General features: G+C 34.2%; 1 protein-coding gene across 13 annotated transcripts in view; it reads left to right on the forward strand.

Moving 5' to 3' along the window:
• Nucleotides 1-21958, forward strand: part of LOC101901314 (pneumococcal serine-rich repeat protein) — a 520206-nt gene that overhangs the window by 332987 nt on the left and 165261 nt on the right. For 12 of the 13 annotated variants that reach the window (XM_059130596.1, XM_059130601.1, XM_059130595.1 and 9 more), the window contains exons 3-4: nt 474-740; nt 10322-10960. In XM_059130596.1, coding sequence (XP_058986579.1) covers nt 474-740; nt 10322-10960 — 906 coding nt within the window. The remainder of the gene's footprint in view (nt 1-473; nt 741-10321; nt 10961-21958) is intronic. The other variant, XM_059130606.1, reaches the window with a different exon arrangement.

Consider the following 21958-nt stretch of genomic DNA (forward strand, 5'->3'; position numbering starts at 1 on the left):
TGGTTTCAACAAGGCGACGCCGCATAACAATGGATTTATTGTGAGGCAATTTGGAACATTTTATTTCACATTCGAAGCCAGTTTTAAGATTTAACGCCTTTAGACTATTTTTTGTGGGGCTATGTTATAGCTCATGTATATACAGAAGAGCCCGATTTAATTGACGCATTGGAAAATAACACTGAAGCATTTATGTCGACACCGACCGAAATTTTGGAAGGAGTTGGACCCTTTAAGTAGTCGCGCAGTCACGGTCAACATTTGCATGAAATTATTTTCAAACATCAATTATATGAACCGTTCTATCAATTCAAATAAAAATTTCATGAATTTTTCGGAATATTGTTTTTTTTTTTTTTTCTTAATTTCTCTAGCTCCTAAAAAATCACCCTTTAGTTGCAAAATATCCAAGAAAATGAATAAAACAACAGTTATCATTTTTTTTTTCAATTTTTTCTTCTATTTCTTTCTAGCACATGGTGCAAGCTAGCGTTGCGCCCTATCCTGGCGCACCGGCTGGCTATCCACCATCGGCGGCCCAAGTGCAGGCCTCAACAGATGGCCTATCAATGGCTGTGACATCGGTCAAGGCAGATCCTCTAGCACAAATGAAAAACGATGCTGTAACAGCTGCGGCTGCCGCAGCAGCTGCTGCCGCCGGTAATAATACAGGTGCCAATAATACAAATTCGGCTGCTACCACCACCGCTGCTGCTCAAATGTATTTGCAACAGAAAAAGGTAGGTGGAAACACATTTAATAGTTTTTTTTTTATTTAAATTAAACATTATATAGAAAAAGTTAATGCTCGTATAATCTGCAAAACAAGAATATAAAAAATTCAAAAAAAAAAAATATATATGTAGAACTTGTGTACGGAAACATTTGGAAATGGTTGGTTTTTGTTAAGTTTCTTTTCATTATTGTCTTTGAATTGTGTGCGGAAATCTATAGAAAAACGATTTAATAAATCTTAATCTGAATGCATTTCATATATTTTGTATTATAATTACATACATACCTACCTATGACTTTTGTGAATAGAATATTTCATATATTATATGTTAATACCTGTCAATGTAAGCGGTGGATTTGAAGGCTCTAGTTCTCAAAAAAAGTGTAATAATTTATAAAAGGAGAAAAAAAACTATTAGACATGGATATTCTGTTATATATATTTTAATTATATATTATAATAAATTTTTTTTTTTTAAATTTTAGGAAACTTATTAAATAAAGGAAAAAGTGAAAAAATATATTTTTATACCCTCAGCCATATGGCTAGAGAGAGTATGTACCATTCGATAAGGCCAAAACGTGCCTTATCGAAATAACGGTTTTAGGACCCTAGATCTTTTGGACCAAATCCATATCAGGACACATCGAGTCGATCTAGCGATGTCCGTCCGTCCGTCTGTCCTCCTGGCTGATGCGCAAGACAACTTTCGAAGGGAGTTTCCGATTTGGCCAAAACTTGGTACTTAGTAATATTATTATCAAACTTAGATCGAGTTCGGAGATGGAGAATACCGACCCACTGTTTCTGGTACCTCACTCACAAAAGGTCGAACTTTTCAAAGAAAATATTTTACCACACAAATAGAGAAAGAATAATCTGATTTTACTCCCACTTTGCAACTTGTAACATTTGCATCAGTGCTAGTTCAGGTGCGAAAAATTGTAGAGATCGGATTCATCCTTCTGGTACCTCCCCTACATAGGTCCAAAGTTTTGAATAACCAAAACAATTGTAAAATCCATAATAAGCATTTGGTTCTCTTCAAATTATACACATCACAATATATTTATTGATTCGAGGTCTAGTGTGAAAACGGGGTATATCGATCCACTCATTCTGGTACCTCCCCCACGAAGAGTCAAAATTTTAAATATCCACAAGGCTCATAAAACGTGAATTTAACATCCGATTTCATTCAGACTTGGTACACTTTAATATTTCCATCAACACAGGATCTGTTGTAAAGATGGTAGAGATCAGACCATTTCTTCTGGTACATCCCCCATAAAGGTTCGCAGGTTTGAATAACCAAAACGATTCTAAAATCCAAAAGAAGCATATGGTTCTCTTCAAATTACACACATCACAATATTTTTGTTGACCCGAGGTCTAGTGTGAAAACGGGATATATCGGTTCACTCCTTCTGGTACCTCCCCCACAAATGGTCAAAATTTTGAATATCCATGAAGCTCATAAAACGTGAATTTAACATCCGATTTCATTCAGACTTGGTACACTTTAATATTTCCATCAACCCAGGCTCTGTTGTAAAGATGGTAGAGATCGAAACAACCCTTCCGGTACACTCCCCCCCCCCCCCCCCCCCCCCCTACCGCAAGATCTTTTGTGAAGATGATTTATATCTGCGAACCCCCTCTGGTACCTCACCCACAACGGGTCACAATTTTCAATACTTTAATGTGTCGTAAATTGCGAAAGAAGCTGCGTTTCTTTACAACTTGCTATATGTGTCTAAAATGTCTCTCAACCTGGATTTGCCCATACCAATCCTTTTATCTGTATAGGATGAAGTATAAAAAATGGAATACTTCGGTGATATATCTGGTACCTCACGCACATTTTAACATTTTCTAAAAATTATCACATATCTCATATAAAGTGAAGGAAGTAATGAATATTGTCCAAACTTGGCACGTCGCAATATTTTATTTATTTAAGTCCGATACGAAATGGACAATATTGGCCCATTCCCTCCGATTCTACTCCATAGAGGGTCAACAATTTACACAGTCATAACAGAAGTCAAAATATATTTAAATATTCAAACATTGGCTGAGGGTATAAATTGGTCGGCAAAACCGACAGATACTTGTTTAAAATACAATTTGAAATGGTTTTCTCTAAAAAAAACCTTTTCCAACATTAAGCAATGCAGAGATTTTTATGGCGAAATATTGGCATACATTGAGCAAGTTCTTGATACAAAAACTATTTTGAATGTGTAACGAAAGAAGCTTTATCCAAACTTCATTGCAAACAATTAAATATTTCATTTGAGAACATTGCTTTTAAAATAATATGAGTTTTTCATAACGAAATCAAACTTTCCTAATTCATATTTCAATATATTGTATGTTCGGATTAAATCATAAGCCGATCAATGTTGTTGATGCAAATCAATTTTTTTTTTGTTTTTTTTTTATTTTTATTTTATTATTTGAGGAAGAGAAATGCCAAATGCCAAACTTTTTTTTTTGAGAACTAGAGTTTTAAATAGAATTACAAATAAAAAAAAATAGGTAGCAAGAAAGAATAAAACAAATGCAGAACTAGACCGCATGTTTGTATGATTATTATTACCCGCATTGTAATAAATCCTTTAACATTTTTTTATTGCCCAATATTCCCCCGCCACCCCCCTCAACCCCTTGTCTAACATGGTGAATTTAAAACTACGTAATCCGTAATTGCTTTTATATATTTAGTTTAACAGGCAACTATCATTGGGCAAGTTTATAATGTATATTATTTTAATTAAAAAAAAAAAAATCAAAAAATGTTTATAAGCATGGATTAATATCTATTGTTTAATCAATTAACTAGATATAATGAATTACAGACAATTACCACATAAGTTGATGTTATCCCAAGAACGTCTTTTTAATTTATTTTAAGGAGTTCCACATTGTAAGTCTTTAGCGCAAACAGTTGATTTTCTCTAGAGTACGGTTATGATGACAAAATTCTACAATCATCATAGAAATTATTTATTCCATGTTTGAGCTATAAGAATGGGAAGATATACATTTATGCCAGGGATCGGCAACGTGTATACATCATATATTAAATCATTGCTAGAATTTTAAATAATCATGAAAACAACCAGTAGCTGCATAATGGACTAACCGAGGAAGACTGGCATCAAATTCGATATCAATCAAAATTAATTTTTGTGTGCTTATCTTAGATTGATTAATACGAGGGCAGTTCAGAAACTTCTTGGTAGCCTAGCACAAAAAACGCGATATAAACAGACAAAAGTGTTAAGTGTTTTGGAAACTTCCATCTCTGTTATGAACACATGTTAAATTTTGTTTCGATCTTTCAACTCCTTCACATAGAAACAGGTGTTCAAAAAAGACGCATCCGCAATTTTTATACCCTACACCACAAGGGGTATTATGTCTTTGTGCATTTGTTTGTAACAGGCAAAAGGAAACGAGATAGACCCATAGTTCCTTTTGATGATCTGCATAGAATCGCATTCTGAGTCGATTTATGCGTGTCCGTCTGTCCGTCTGTCCATGTATTTTTGTGAACAAAGTACAGTTCGCATTTTTTACCCGATCCAGATGAAATTTTGCACAAATCATTTGTTTGGCCCAAAGACGAACCCTATTAAAATTTGAGATAATCTGTAAAAATTTAGATATAGCTCCCATATATATCTTCGTCCGATTTGCCTTTTATTGTGCACCAAACGTGTAATATCAGCCCGAATAGTATGGAATTTTGCACATTCAACTAAATTCAACTGAAAATAAGTATGCCAAATTTGATCGAAATCGGTTCAGATATAGCTATAGCTCCCATATATATTGTTCATCCGATTTGTTATATTTGTTACCCACAGCCGTAAAATGCACTCTGTAACAACAATATTTGGGGAAATATATAAAATGCAGCTCAGAAATACCTTTGCTAAATTTTATCAAGATCGGTTCAGATGTGGATGTAGCTCCCATATATAACTTCGTCCGATTTACCTTTAATTGTGCACCAAACGTCTAATATTTGCCCAAATGGGATGAAATTTGGCACTTACGACCGAATTGAGTCTAGAAGGTAGTATGTCAAATTTGGTGAAGATAGGTTCAGATATAGCTATAGCTTCCATATATATTGTTCATCCGATTTGTTATATTTGTTACCCACAGCCGTAATTTGCACTCCGTAACAACGATATTCAGGGAAATATATGAAATACAGCTCAGAAATACCTTTGCTAAATTATATTGAGATTGGTTCAGATTTGGATATATCTCCCATAGATAACTTCGTCCGATTAACTTTTTATTGTGCACCAAACGTCTAATATTTGCCCAAATGGAATGAAATTTGGCTCTTACGACCGAATTGAGCCTAAAAGCTAGTATGTCAAATTTGGTGAAGATCGATTCGGATATAGCTATAGCTCCCATATATATTGTTCATGCGATTTGTTATATTTGTTACCCACAGCCGTAATATGCATTCCGTAACAACGATATTCAGGGAAATATATGAAATACAGTTCAGAAATATCTTTGCCAATTATTATCAAGATCGGTTCAGATTTGGATATAGCTCCCATATATATATCAAATGGACAATACAAGTCCGAATTAAAATGCTTCGGCATATTTAGTCCTTTGAACTTTAAATTATAATCATAGCGTGTATGATTAAATTCTCCCATAAAAACTTTTAATTGTTATGCGGAGCACTACTAAATTAGCAAAGTCGTGTAGGGTATCATAAAGTCGACATGATATGGTGTTAAATGATCGACGAATAAAAGAGCGTGAAATTGCTTATATCATGGGCATCTCAAATGATCGAGTCCATTTAATTTTGCATGAAGAACAGAACTACAGATGAAAAAGCTTTCCGCAAGATGGGTGTCCCGTTTGTTCGATCGATCAGTCGATCAAAAACGCATAAGAATGAACATTTCCCAAGCTTGTTTGGACCGTTTTAAGCGATTTTAAGCGTTGTTTCTTTGCTGTTGGTGAGACATGGATCCACCCACCACTATACTCCAGAGACAAAAGAACAATCCAAACAATGGACTGAAGCTGGAGGAAGTGCCCCAAAGAAGGCAAAAACAATTCAATCGGCTGGTAAGGTTATGGCAACGGGTTTTTTGGCACTTCAAAGGTATTTAATTGATTGACTATCTGCAAAAGGGTAAAACAATAAATTCAGAGTACTATTGGATCAATTTATACATGTGTACAAGTTCGAGAAAATCATCCTGGCTTTACGTTCAGATGTGTAATTGAAAAATATCGACACATTCCATGTCTAATAAAATGTATTTTCAAGAATTCCAATTGTTTCCTAAAAGTATGCACCATTCATATATGAAACTTTACTTGCGACAGTAATGGAAAATGTAGTTTTGTTTTTTATTTTTCATTTCATTGACTCTTGATTCTTTTTGAAGATTTTTGTTAACAAAAAAAGCGAATATAAAAACTTTTACGATATTTTTTTATTGAAAAAATGGGCAATTTTTATTTATTACCTAAAAGTATGCAACATTCATGTATAAAAACTGCAACAACATACATGTATAAATTTTATATTGTTTTTCATTTTCCGTTGTCATTTTATTGAAATATTTCAAGGTTTTTGTTGAAAAAAAAATCAATATAAAATAGTGCATGATTTTTGTTTTCGTCAAGTGATTTTTCGTTTGATTACATTGCAGTTTTTTCCGATAGAGCTCAAAAACATTTGAAGCCGTTCCATATCATTCATTCATTTACCTACTCACTCGTTCGTTTTAATTTCAATCTATCAGAAAAATGTTTTCCAACGAAATGGTAGCAACCATTTTTTGCTTTTTTTCATTTCGATAATTGAAGGGAAAATCTGTTCTCAATTGGAACAATTTTGCAAATTTTAAATTAAAATTAAAGTGGAAAATGTCAGCAATTTAATAAGGGGTATTTCGTTAAAAATCTTGAAAAAAAAATTATACATATTGGAATTTCTAATTGATTTTGTTTTTCAATCCAAGCTAAAAACAGAAAATACAATGGACTGAGGTCTCTTTTTGCAGCACCAAAATGAGACTTTTTTATTTTTGGTGGGCATTATTAAAAGTATAGGAAATCGAAGCTAAACACACCATAATTATTGCATATTTTGTGGCGCGTATGAAAATGAAAAATCCACTAAAGATCGTGGATTTAATTTAATATCATATTTCAACATGAGTTGGATTTTTTCACAAACGACTAAATTTAGCCTAAAAAAAGTACATAAAATTTGGTGAAAATCGGTTCAGATATAGCTATAGCTCCCATATATATTGTTCATCCGATTTGTTATTTTAGTCCTCCGCATCCGTAACATGCACTCTGTAACAACAATATTTGGGGAAATATATCAACTACAGCTCAGAAATACCTTTGCTAAATTATATTGAGATCGGTTCAGATTTGGATATAGCTCCCATATATATCTTTATCTGATTTCAAATTAATTTTGCACCAAATGGGCAATACAAGTCCGAATTTAAAAGATACAAATGCTTCGGCATATTTAGTCCTTTGAACTTTAAATTATGATTATGGTCATAGCGTGTATGATTAAATTCTTAATATTTATTTAGGTAAATGGAAGGCTCCGATCGACTATATCCGGTAACTCACGCACAATTTAACGTTTCCTAAAAATGATCACATATCTACAGGGTTGCCCATATTCGACGGACCCATCTGGCAACGTCATAACTTTTGACAGAGATGTCACATCGCTAAATGACATACCGCGTTTGAAGCGTCAGTCCAAGCAGATTTTTACCATGAACCAAAACACGCCACGCGAGCGCTCTGAAATTTACATTCAACAGAAGAAGTCAATTGTGAAAACTCAACGTGCTTTTAAAACATTAAAAAATGTGAGAAGTGCGCCTTCTAAGAACACCATTAAGCGTTTATACGAAAAATTTTCGACTGGTAAGGCTCTTTCTAATCCGAAGAGGCCATATAAAAGTCGACCAAGGCGATCGGCCGAGAATGTCGCTGCCGTACAAGCCAGTGTTGAGAGGTTCCCAAGAACATCCCAAAAACGCCGTTCTCAGCAGTTGGGCATGGCTCGGTCCATTTTACAACGGATTATTCGCTTTGATTTGCATTTGTTCCCGTACAAAATTCAATTGATACAAAGAATGTTGACTGCGGACAAGCCTCGTCGATTGGAATGGGCCCATGGGTCCGTCGAATATGGGCAACCCTGTACCCCTTGATTTTCGGTATTTTGAAGGTAGCGGTCTCAATTTCCAATTCCAAATCAATTGTAAATTTGCAGTTCGAGTTCCATGAATACATTTTAACTCCTCCTTTTTATCGGTACTTTGGGGTTTCGGCCTATATCTCCGACCAATTCAACTGTACAGACTTGTTTAAATTGGTCAACTTTGGCACGAATTATGGCCTTCAAACGGCCAATGAAACTGTCACTAGCTGCCCGAATGTTGCTCTGCCGTATTTTGACCCATTCCCGGAGAAGCGCTTGCTTTAGTTGATCGACACATTAGTACTTTTAGTGCCAACCTTGCTTTCCAAAATACGCCAGACACAATAATCCAAAGGAATGGTATCCGGAGATTTTGGTAGCCATTGTTCGCTGGAAATGAAGCGAAAAACCTCATTTTGTAACCCTTCTTGGGTGGCGCATGCTGTTTGCGATGGTGCTGAGTCCTGTTAGAATGTCCAAGGTCTGCGGCCAAAATGTTTGCGTACCCAAGGCTTTAATACACCCTCCAGAATATTTTCTCGATAATATTCGGCATTTATTCTGATGCCATGGTCGATTAATACGAGCGGAGAGCGACCATCGGCTGTTATGGCGGCCCACATCATCACCATGGTCGGCGCTTGAGTTCTGGTGACCTGGACGGCCGAAGGTGCACATTTTCAACTGACCTCTTTGGCAAGTAAACACGACCATTTTGTTTGTTTACAAACTGCTGGACAACGAATGTTTTCTCATCGGAGAAAGCCACTTTCGGCCAAGCGAGGCAACTCTTAAGCTATTTTCTTTCAGTTGCGGTGTAAGTTTTTGCACTTTTTGGAATTTCAATGGCTTTACCCCGAGCTCATTTTTCAATATTAGCCGAATGTTCAGCTCACGAGCCATTTTTCGGCTACTGCGACACGGGTTTCGATCAAGTCGCTTCATTACTTTTCGAACCAATTCTGCAGACGTCTGGCTACGCTACCAGTATCACGGTAACTAGCAATGGTACGAGACACAAAAGATTTATTCACATTTAAATGCTGGAGTGCTCTAACCGTAGTCACTTGTGGTTTTCCAGCCAAATATAAAGAAATCACACTATCACGCTTGAATTCCATCACGAATTACTTTTTCTTTCTGAAAAATTCTCACCAAAATGCTTTTGTACGCTTGTAAACAATATAATGAGCTGTCACTGGAATAATTTTTACAGCTGTCGAACGAGTGGGTTAAGAATGACAACAGTCTGAAGTTGGTTGCAGTTTTTTTCATTTCGCCCTGTATAGCCTTTATACTATGTATGGTGGAGGGTATAAATAAGTTGTATATTTATTTATATAAATGAATATAAGTTGAAAGAAGGCCTACATATGCCCAACAAAGAAAAACATATTAAACTATTTTTATCGCTTCTAAAGCACAATGGTCTGCTGGGTTGCATATATGCTACGAGACGTAGAATTGATATTTACCAATTTCATCTATAACTCGATTAGTTCGGTAGGATATGTTGCAATACCTTAGACATTGTATATTTATACTACAACAATTTGTTTGCTAATTGTTTTATTCTAACGATTACTTACCTACATTTCCAGCATGAATTCCAGCCTTGGAAACTGAAAATTATATTTAAATGTTAAAAAAAAATATTTTGTGACAAAAATATTCCACAATATTATTGACTCATCTATAGAGTAGTGATGAAGTTGGGTCGATCCTGTGACTATTTTTGGATATTTTACAATTTGGTTTTCATTGTACAAATGTTAAAAAATCTACATCATTTTTGCTTAGAGTTAAATAAACACACACGCACACACATACAATTTGACTTTAGTGATCCTGCTTGAAGGACCAGAAAAAAAACAGACATGTTCAAAATATTTGTTTGTATTTTTTACAACTTTTCATAATTAGTACAGACATTCAACTCCATATCTGTAACCCTGTTTTGTCCAAACCTCTACCTGTTTCCAACACTTTATTGCTCTCTCTCTCTCTCCCCCTCTCTCTTGTTAAGCGTGTGAGTGTAATACATATGGCATGTGGCAAATGAAAAACAAATAGTTAACATTTTTTGTATTTCAGTAAAAAAAAAATAAAAAAATAAAACGAAAACATACACATATTTTTGCAATTGGTTGGTGTTGGTTGGTTGGTTATGACTTTTAGAAAACTTCATGATAATAACCTTTTTTTTCTCACTGTTGCAAGACCACAAATTAAAAAAAAGAAATCGAAAAATATTACAAAACCATTTCAAATATTTTAGAAATTGAATTTCAAACTAAATCTCTCTGTACTGTGTGTAAACTTTATCACAGAATCCAATGGCAAGTAAAGCGCCACCACAACAACAGCTACAACAACAGCAACATGTCCAGCAGTTGCAACAGCAACAGTATATTAGTAATGGTATGGCTACAACCACAACACCAACAGCATCAATTTCTAATGGTAGTGGTGGCAATGGTACGGTTAATGCTGTTGCTAACTCTAGAGCTGTAGTATCCTTGGCGAATGCAACAACATCGATATTGGAATTAAACGCCCTGCAGCAACAGCAGCATCAGCAACAAATACTCACAACATCCCAACATCAGTTGATATCCCAGGGTCCTGTGCTAAATGGTATGGCACTAACTAATGACTGTGGTGCTGCTGCTGGTGGTGGTGGTGTGGTTAATGGCGGCTTAACCTCGGCGGCAGCTAGTGATAGTAAAATACAACAACAACAACAACAAAATTCCCAACTACAGCATAATTCGTCACCACAACAGTATCATCAATCACACCTGCAGCAAAATCAAAATACCCAATTTTTTCAGCATCATCATCAACAGCTCCACCTACAGCAAACTCTGCCTTCCCGTCATTTTCACCAATGCCCGCAGCAACAGCAACAAAATAAATATCTGCCACAGCAACAACCAACAATCTCTCAGCCGAACAGTGTTAGCATTGTGAGTTTTAAAATTAAAAAAAAAAAACTGTTTTTTGGTATATTTTAAGAACAATTCGAACCAGTTCAGTTAATAAAAAAATAATTTTGAAATTTCGAATGGAATTCCTGTTTATTAGATTCATAAATATACTAGGATTATTAAAAGGAATTTATCAATTGGAAACCACAAAACCGAAATATTTTTATCTTAACTCCTTGAAACGATCTTCTTGTCTTTTTCCCTGAAATTCGAATAGAACTTAGTTTGACTTTAACTATGGTTGATGAAATTAATTTTTATGAAAATACCCACAATAGTTTTTAAAAAAAATATTTTTTAAATAAAAAAAAATCACGAAAGTCCTTGAATATCGACGATCTACCAAAAAATAATCAAGTCCTTGAAAGCATTTTTTTAGTTCACCAAAGTCCTTGAATAATATATTTTGGGAAAATTATTAATTTATTTCCACTATATATATATTTTTTCAAATACAATAATTCTTAAAAATCAACGTTTTCCTTAAACTTTATTTTTATATAAAATATTCTTAAAAATTAGTTAAAAAAAAACACGAAAGTCTTAAAATTTACTTTTTTTACAAATTGAACCAGGCCTTGAGAATTATTTTAATATATTATATATACATATATTTTATATATTATGTATACGTATATTTTATATATACATATATTTTTATAATAACACATAGAAAAGATCTTCTTGACAGTTTCCATGAACTTGGTTTGACATCAAGGATGGTTAAGATTATTAAAATTTATTTAAAAAAATCTACGATAGTTTCTAAAACAGTTATTATACCCTTGGCCATATGGCTACAGAGGGTACATATCATTTGATGCTGCCAAAAGGGGCCTCATCGAAATAATGGTTTTAGATCTAGGTCTCTTAGGACCAAATCCGTTTCGGGACATTTGCAGTCGATCTGGCGATGTCCGCCCGTCTATCTGCTGGCTGCCGCACACGATAACTCTGACAGGCAGTATCCGATTATCAAACTTAGATCGTGTTCGGAGATGGGAAATATCGGCCAACATCCCTCACAAAAGCTCAAGAAAAAATATATTTCACTGCACTTAAAGAGAAAGGATAATCCGATTTTGCTGCAACTTTGCAAATCCTAATATTTGCATCAGTGCTAGGTCAGGTGCGAAAATGGATAATATCGATACACTCTGTCAAAATGGTCAAAATTTTGAACAATTATGACTCTTATAAAATGTGATGGGAGTGTCCGATTATCTTCAAATTACACATATCACAATATTTTTCTTAACCGAAGGTCTGGTCTAAAAATGGAATATATTAGCCACTTATTCTGGTACCTCCCCCACAAAGGGTCAACATTTTAATATTCATGAAACTCATAAACCACGAAAGTAAGGTCCGATTCCATTCAGATATGACACGTCTCAATGTTTCTATCAACAAAATATATGTTATAAAGATGACAGATATCGGATCATTTCTATTCTGAGATTTATAGTGAAATTTTGTGTAGAATATTTCTTGTTTTGACAACTTCTTCCTAAATCGAAACTTTATGCTACTTTCAGGCATAAACTCTAAAAAAGTCCGAGGAAAAATTGATCAAAAAACAAGTAAAAAAACATAAGTTTCGGCCGGGTCGAACTTTTAATACCCTCCACCTACCTTAGGGCAAAGAAAACATTAGAACCAATTATGACCCACAAAAACCAATTTTTAGACATATTCGTGGGAAAATGTGGCGAAAATCATTAAAATACCGAATATCGAGAGGTACCGTTATATGGGGCTATACCAAAGCGTGTACCTATACATACAATGTTTCGCCACACGAACCCATTATGGCCTACAAATACCGATTCTCAGACAAATCCGTGAAAAAATGTGGCAAAAATCATAAAAAAACCGAATATCGGGAGGTACAGTTATATGGGGGCTATACCAAAACGTGGACCTTTACATGCAATGCTTCGCCACCGGAGATAGAACCCATTATGACCAACAAATACCAAATTTTAGAAAAATCCATGAAAAAATGGGGCAAAAATCAACAAAATACCAAATATCGGGAGGTACCGTTATATGGGGGCTATACCAAATCTAGGACCCATACATGCAATGTTTCGCTACCGGAGCTGGAACCTATTATGACCAACAAATACCAATTTTGAGACAAATCCGTGAAAAAATGTGGCAAAAATAATCAAAATACCGAATATCGGGAGGTCCCTTTATATGGGGGCTATACCAAAACTGTAATTATTGGTTGTGTTGCACAGTGTAATCCTCGAAAATTATTCTTTAGAACTCAAACTTTCTGGCTCTGATATGGCTTTGATTTAATATTTCTTAAAGAACTCCATGTTTTCGGCTTCACTTGTGCTAGGGAGATGTATGTTAAGAGTATTGTCTTGACAGTCCCTGAAAAGGATATTTTTTAAAAACTCAATACAGATTTTCACTTAAATCCACCCTGAAAAAAATTTCATTCTTCAATGTGTGAACTACCCTATTGTTATTCATTTTCCATATCTCCTTATCTACATAAGAGAGGTATCTGAATTACATAGCTCATATTTTATGTCAGCTTCAATTCAAACCACAATATTGTGTTTTACTTTTTCGCAGCTTATCCACGGTTCTTATTAACTTTTCCTATGAAAGTAAGTATTTTTGTTGTCTTTAGTTCGGGTTTGTTTAATTTTTAAATCCTTTTTTTATTTTGGGAATATTCAAAAGAAAAACAAACGCACACACGCACAATTTATTATTCAGCTGCCACAGGCAGTGGTAAACCTTTCTTTGCTTCTCAAAGAAAGCACTTGAGCACTTCTCAACAAGTGAGAAGAACAAAAATTAAATGTGGTTTATCACAAAGGGGTTTCTTTAAACATAGATGTGAGTTATTTAAGTAATTTGGGAATGTAGAGAAGCGTTTGCAGACAATGACATGATATAAAGCTAAACGCCAAGTAGAACTTCATTTGGAATAACTCAAACTTTTTTAAAATTAAGTTTTGATTTTGGCCTTAGAAAACATACTAATCTTCCATAGAGGGATTCGTGAAATTTTTAAAAGCTAACCAAAATCCTTTCGCTCTAGAAAAGGTTCGTGAAGATATCATCAGTAATCTTAATATCAACTTTTAGATTTATATCTCTATCCCTTCAACGAATACCAATTACAGTACCATTCAGTATTTTTCGTACAAATACTTCATATCTGAATTCCAGACATCAGTAAAGACCCTAAACATCAGATTTGAGGATTCTAGCCCTATTTCTTTATCCAGCATATATTTAGTACCATTTGGTACTTTTCTTACAAACTACCGCCAAATCTCAAACATAGCATCAGTAATCTAAATTCAGAGTTTTATCTCATTCACCCAATAACAAAATAGTATTGAATGGTACTGTTCAGTACTTATAGTACACGTTTCTGAAACCATCTGCATATATCAAGGCTACATGTGAACAGGGACCCCTATACCAAATTTCAGATTTTAAAATTCATTTATACCAAATATAGTACTATTCGTGAGCTTGGAGTACACATTTCCAAAACCACCGCCAACAGGGACCCTAATACAAAATTTCGAAGTTCCAGCTTCATTTAGTGCAGTTTATATACATTTCCAAAACCACTTCGTAAATCAATATTATCCTTTCAATTTCAAGTTTTTTGCTGTAGGTGTAGGTTATCATATGGTCGGCCCCGTCTGACTTTTTTCCTTTCCTTACTGGTTTCTAATTGCGAAACCTTATTTTCATTTGGTACCATTTTTTCAAATATTTTTATATAACGTGATACACCAATAAAATCATGAGGCCCCTTCAAATATTGATTTTTGCCCATTCTATTTATAAAAAATTTCATATTTTGTCCACCTTAGGGTAAAGAAAACATTAGAAGAAATGAGGCAAAAACCATTAAAATGCCAAATCGTGGGCCTACACATGCAATGTTTCGCCAACGGAGCTAGAACCAATTATGACCTACAAATACCAATTTTCAGACAAAATCCGTGAAAAAATGTGCCAAAAATCATCAAAATACCGAATATCGGGAGGTACCGTTATATGGGGGCTATACCAAAACGTGGACCTATAATTACAATGACTCGCCACACGAACTGGGACCCATTATGATCTACAATTACCAATTTTCAGAGAAATTCGTGAAAAAATGTGTCAAAAATCATCAAAATACCGAATATTGGGAGGTACCGTTATATGGACACTGTACCAAAACGTGGACCTATACATACAATGTTTCGCCACACCAAATAGGACCCATTATGACCTACAAATACCAATTTTTAGACAAATCAATGAAAAAATGTGGCAAAAACCATCAAAATACCAAATATCGGGAGGTACCGTTATATGGGGGCTATACCAAATCATGGACCCATACATGCAATGTTTCGCTACCGGAGCTGGAACCTATTATGACCAACAAATACCAATTTTTAGACAAATCCGTGAAAAAATATGGCAAAAATAATCAAAATACCGAATATCGGGAGGTCCCTTTATATGAGGGCTATACCAAAACGTGGACCTATACGTGCAATGTTTTGCCACACGTTCAGGGACCCGTTATGACCTACAAATACCAATTTTCAGACAAATCCGTGAAAAAATGCGGCATAAATCATCAAAATACCGAATATCGAGAGGTACCGTTATATAGGGACTATACCAGAACGTGGACCGATATATCTCATTTTCTATACCAACCATCCTAGACACAATACCAATTGCTCTGCTTAATTTTGGCGCTCTACGTCAAAGAATTTTATGCTGATTATGAATACATATACTTTATGGTGTCTACGACGAATACTTAAGGATGTTACAAACGGAATGACAAAGTTAATATACCCTCCTATCCAAGGTGGAGAATATAAAAAGGAACATTAATTGCGATGTTATTTTCCAACTCCCAAAGAAATAAGAGGAGAAAACCCAAAAGTGGCATCCATTGGTAGTAACGGCTTCAAACGGACTTGGAGGCTATACCAAACAAAAGTACAAAAACATTAATTAGCAAAACCCAAAAAAACTTTTTGAATAAATATTATCTGGGTTTTGCATTGCAATATAACACATACCAAGCCAGAGCTATTATGCTAATAATGTTTGCAATAAAGTTCCATAAATGCATTGCATACATTTAGGCGCATTATGTTGTTGCTCCATATGTTTGTAAACATGTATATAAAAGTTTTGCCTTGTTTATTCTTTAAATCCTTAAAGGAAAACAATGGCATAGATTTTGTGTGAATATTTTAAACTAGCTGGCCCGGTCCGCGTTGCCGGCCCGTAGTTTTTGTCTATTATGCATATATTCCCAAGCATAATTATTCACAGATATGACTGATATAAGTGTTCACGTACATGTCGATTTAAAGTGTTTTAAAATACCTGTACCCATTTTTAACCAGTGGGCTTCAATATTTAAACCGTGGGCTTCAACTGTGTGGATGTGCTATACAAATCTATTAAAAAGTATATATCAATCTTATCGCCATATAAGGGATCAAATTAATTTTTAATATGGTAAAAATCGTAGCAAAATCTTCAAGTCAAATGAGCAGTAATTTGGAATTTGCTGTATTTTGTATACTACATAATTGAGGGCTGAATGATTTAAGAATAGCCAAAGTTAATTACTTTTTTAAACCCATTAGCAACTTAGATTGTGCATTAGAGTCCTCATAAGTCCCCCTAACCATGTCAGTCTGTTTGTCCGCCAAAAGGTGGACTTGAGAGGGTATTATAACATGGATAAAAATTCTAAAATTTGTAGATATGTTGAAATTTTAGTGTAAGATTTTCACCCCCCTAATACGCATTATTAGCCAAATTCTTTGAAATGTGGTTAAATTAGGAGGTACCTTCTTTATATGGGCACTACTCCGAAACATCGACCTACATTGAAAACTTTCTTCTCCCCCTTATAATCCAAGATGACAAATAGAGGCCAAATCAAAAATATAGCAGAACAATATAGCATGTCATAGCATTTCGCGTGATTTAAATAAGTAAAAATAGTTTTATCCACCTCATAATTGCGGGCAGAATGATAAGATGGGAATTAATTTTATTTGCCATTTAAATTGTAAGTTGGAGACCCCTTAAAGTCCATTTTTTCAATGATGATGATTAAACAAATATTCGGTCCCGTGCTACTTTCTTATATTTGTAATTTGTTCATGTTTCCACAATTTATTTCACATGGATGCACATCCCAAATCTACGTTCCCAACCAATATTCTCTTGGGGGTTAAAAATTCAATAGAATACAAAATTTTCTTTTCTGACCACACATTAGATGTGAAAGTGGACTTGGGGATACTCCAATGTGGGGACTTTACTTAAATAAATTCCTATGTGGCAATTATCTGTATGATGGTTCCCTACCCCAGGGTGGCATAAATAAAATTTTTTAGCCAAATCAATTGATGAATGTGGTCAATACCAATATGGGCCCTACTCTGAAAATTTCAAATTTTATGCGAAGAGGTTATCTACCCCCTTAGAAACAAAAATGTCAAATAAGGGCCAAAAAATGAAAAAAGTGGCCGGCCAAGACCACAAAAATAACTTAAATCATAGATGGTTATATAAATATGAAATCGGGTTGTTCCCTTATCCATGAGTTATGATCGATATAAAGACCTGCAAAAGTGATTTTAGGTATTTTGAATGTTTGGGAAGAATTTCTGGAAGGATATAAAACCTTTTCTTACTAAAAGTCCCATTCGCTCTACTATTTTGCACCTTTTATTTCAATATTGGTATATTACTTATTATTCTCCCAAAGAATTTTGCATTTTGAGCTCTCATTGGACGGATCATTGTCACGCTTTGAAATGAGCCCCATTAAGCTTTTTCGGTCATTTTTGTTTGTTTAAACGTGTTCGAATCTTCCAGCTAACCCACGATGTAGGCCCTGGAGTTGAAAGGTAGATGTCAGTTAACATCCTATTTCGCACTTATTCAATTTTTTTAGTGAAAAATTATTCTTTATTTTGTTCACAAAAAAAATTGACAAAAAAAAGAATAACAAATTGAAAAAGTCTTCAACTTTTTCGCTGATTTTTTACAGCAAATGTTTTAAGATCCTTCCTTACAAAGTTTGTCAATAGAATGTACTATTACTTTAAAATTCGATTCCATTGAAAATGTTTTTTTGATTTTTGCAATGAGATCTCTTTTTCATGATTTTTCAGCGATTTAACTAACACTACTTACATTTATATATATATATATATATATATATATATATATATATATATATATATATATATATATAAGATATAATACTTTCTTATATCTGTAAAATCAACTTAATACAGATTCAGTAACGATCATAGTTTGATAGGATTTACTTTACACAAATCCTGAATACAGTTATACATTTTTCATGAAAAGTTCTGATGTTAAAGATGACTTATATTCAGCCCATCCAACTTTTTTCCCTTTATTTAAAAATACTTTAGCCGGCAAAAACCCTGACCAGAACAATATTCACACACACACACACTTTATTCGTCATTTTTGGAAATTGTTTAATTTTAGAGAATGAGAAACACAGTATATAAACAACAATAAACCTCCTTTGTGTTGTCATCATTTCAAATCGACGAGATTAATTGTGTATTTGTTGATATATATATATTTGTTGTGGTTTTCAAATACTAAATATTTCATGATTAACCATTGGGCACACACACACGTCTGCATAGCATTTGCCTAAAGCTATGCTTTGATTTGTTGTTTACATAACAAATATGCACAGAGACCACAAACATATTGGCAAATGATAATAACTTTATAATTAATACGTACACATATTTTATTTAAAAATTTCGAAATATAAAATCTGCAATTTTTATAATATTTTAAATAACTACATTTATGGTTACCATGCAACGCTGCCTTGAAGATGAGAAAAAAAAAACAACAATATTTTCACTCTGAACTTTTGTTACAACGAAATCGCTGCCAAATCGTATAATAAAACTAAAAATGTTATTGGCTACGCAGTTCATTGTAAATTCATTTAGCAAATATTTCTTAATTGATTTTGACATTTAAATAACTAGTTCATATTTACAGATATATACATATATCAAAAAAAAAATAAACCATGAACTAAAAATGTTTTCAATTTAATTCACATTTGTTATTTCAAAACAATTATTCTTAATCCTACTGTTGTTGTTTCTTTGTTTAAAACAAAATAAGCTTTATTTATTATTCAATTCATTTTGAAATTTCTGAAAAAAAATCTATCCGAAAAGTTTTTCATGGTCTTCTCTAATCTTCTCTCACTATTGTGGTGTTAATATTATGTACACTGTGCAACAAAATTCTATTTTTTCAATAATTACAGGAAAGTGACAGTAGCTTATGAAAGTAAATCTAAAAGTAGGGTATCGGAAAGTTTACATAGCAATCTAAGTTAAATAGAGGGGACAAATTCCCCCTTCTTTCACACGTTTTGAAGTTTTTGGATTAGGATTCCTTGGAATCCTTTGATTTTAGGTAAAAAGTGTTTCCACCAATATTGCAGATAAAAACACCAAGAATATTTTTTTTTTTAATTTTATTGAATGAAAACAAAAAATGTCGGTAACAGCATCAAAATTTAGAATAAGTTTAGATTTGTTCGAATTGGTCACCTCTGGCACGAATTATAGCCCGAATGTTGCTCTGCGGTATTTTGGGTCATTCCCGGCGAAGCGCTTGCTTGAGGTGATCGACACTATGGTATTTATTAGTGCCAACCTTGCTTTCCAAAATACTCTAGACACAATAGTCCAACGGATTGGTATCCTGGAGATTTTGGTGGCCATTGTGCGCTGGAAATGAAACGAGGAACCTCATTTTGTAACCATTCTTGGGTGGCGCGTGCTGAGTGCAATGGTGCTGAGTCCTGTTGGAATGTCCAAGATCTGCGGCCAAAATGTTTGCGTGCCCAAGACTAATACACCCTGCATAATATTTTCGCGATAATATTCGGCATTTATTCTGATGCCACGGTCGATAAATATGGCGGCCCACACCATCACCATGGCTGGCGCTTGAGTTCTGGTGGCCAATCGAAGGTGCTCATTTTCAGCTGACCTCTTTGGCAAGTAAACACGATCATTTGGTTTGTTTACAAACTGCTGGACAGCAAATGGTTTCTCATCGGAGAAAACCGAATTCGGTAGTTCATCACCTCGGCTCGGTTGGGTCTATTTCCTTTGAGTTGCGGTGTAAGTTCACTTTGGACTTTTTGAAATTTCAATGGCTTTACCCCGAGCTTATTTTACAATATTTGCCGAATGGAATATTGCGATACGTTCAGCTCACGAGCAATTTTTCGGCCACTGCGATGCGCGGGGTTCGATCCAAGTGGCTTCTTTACTTTTCGAACTTTTTAAATGTTGCTGTTTTCTTCCGTCCACTTCCTTGACGTCGGGCTACGCTACCCCAGTATCACGGTAACGAGCGATGGTACGAGACACAAAAGATTTGTGGTTTTCCAGCCAAATATTAAGAAATCACGCTATCACGCTTGAAGGTTGTAGTCATCGATATAGTTCAAATCTGGCGAAAAATCAGACTCAGGTCAGATACGAAATGGACAATGTTGGGCCAGTCCTTCGAAACCTCCTCCATAGAGAGTCAACAATTTCTATAATCAATAATAATAATAATAAATCTATAATAATTTAAATAATCGAACATTGACTGAGGGTATACATGTGTCGGCAAAACCGATTGATATTTGTTAACTTGGATTATATTTAACGATTTTTAATCCAATTTTCCTTTGTGTTTCGTAATGAGATTTTTTGCAGTGTTGTACCTTTTCTTGATACGAATTATAAATTATATTTTATTTGTAGCTCTTTTCATCTACTTAGACCCGGATTTTAGTTTTTTTTTTTTAAATTGCAGAATTCTAGTTTTTGTTGTTCACACAAACCCAGCGAAAGACGTCATTTTTTCCTTAAATAAAATTTCTCTCAAGTCGTTTTTCTTTAAATATTACAAATTGGTATACATCACATTCTTATGAAAATGTCAAAATTATATTTATTTGTATTCCAGTCCTAAAAGTATGCCATTAATAATGTATGTGTTTTTTTGTTCTCCCCATGGTATGCAACACCGTTGTGCCTTTCAACTGAAATTATATTAAAGGACATACAAAAATATATATACTACTCCTTCTGTTACGTCCTTTTATTCTCTGTCTCTCCTTTTGGTCGGTTTTGTTCTATTCTAGAATTTATTTCGAGTCAAGAAATATTTGTGTCCTGCCATATATTGCCCGGCTTTGGTGCTGTGTGCTACGCGGAATATTTTAGTGTTTCAATTTTATTTCTTTATGACCCAGGTGAAGTGACGGTGACCCCTATAAATGAGGATGATGTCGTCGCCAACGTGCTGCTGCACAATTCAATGTGCTGTTGTATTGCTCTGCCTGGGGAATCCTAAGATGGCACAAAAGCAGGCAAAGAAGAAAACTGTGTATTCTTTAGTTTTGAACTGAATGAATAGGAGGGTTGGGTTGATGGCATCTCATATCATTTTCCCAAGGTTTTCTCATTTTGTTTTGCGTCCAAGTGTTGCAGTTTGTAGGTCTTCTAAAGTCCTTAGAAATGTATTACATTTTATTTAAGAAAATAGTTATATTTTATCTTAACCTTAACGTATGAAGAAATCGCCAGAGATTTATTTGTTGCAAAAAATTTCCAATAATTTCTGTGTGCTGGAAATGATATGCAGATTTAATTTTGTAAAGGTTTAAAAGTGTAAAATTAAATAAGGAATGGAGCATATTTTACGAAGAAAATCATAACAAAAGATGGTCCAAAAATGTTACATTTTAAAATGTGAATTTGAAGCATCAAATTACCGATTTTCGTATATTTTAATATTTTAACTTTAAAATTGTGTTGGGCGCCTAAAAGTATGCCCTAAAATACCAGATTT

This window comes from Musca domestica, unplaced genomic scaffold (assembly GCF_030504385.1).
Source record: "Musca domestica strain aabys unplaced genomic scaffold, Musca_domestica.polishedcontigs.V.1.1 77, whole genome shotgun sequence".
Classification (NCBI taxonomy): Eukaryota; Metazoa; Arthropoda; class Insecta; order Diptera; family Muscidae; genus Musca; species Musca domestica.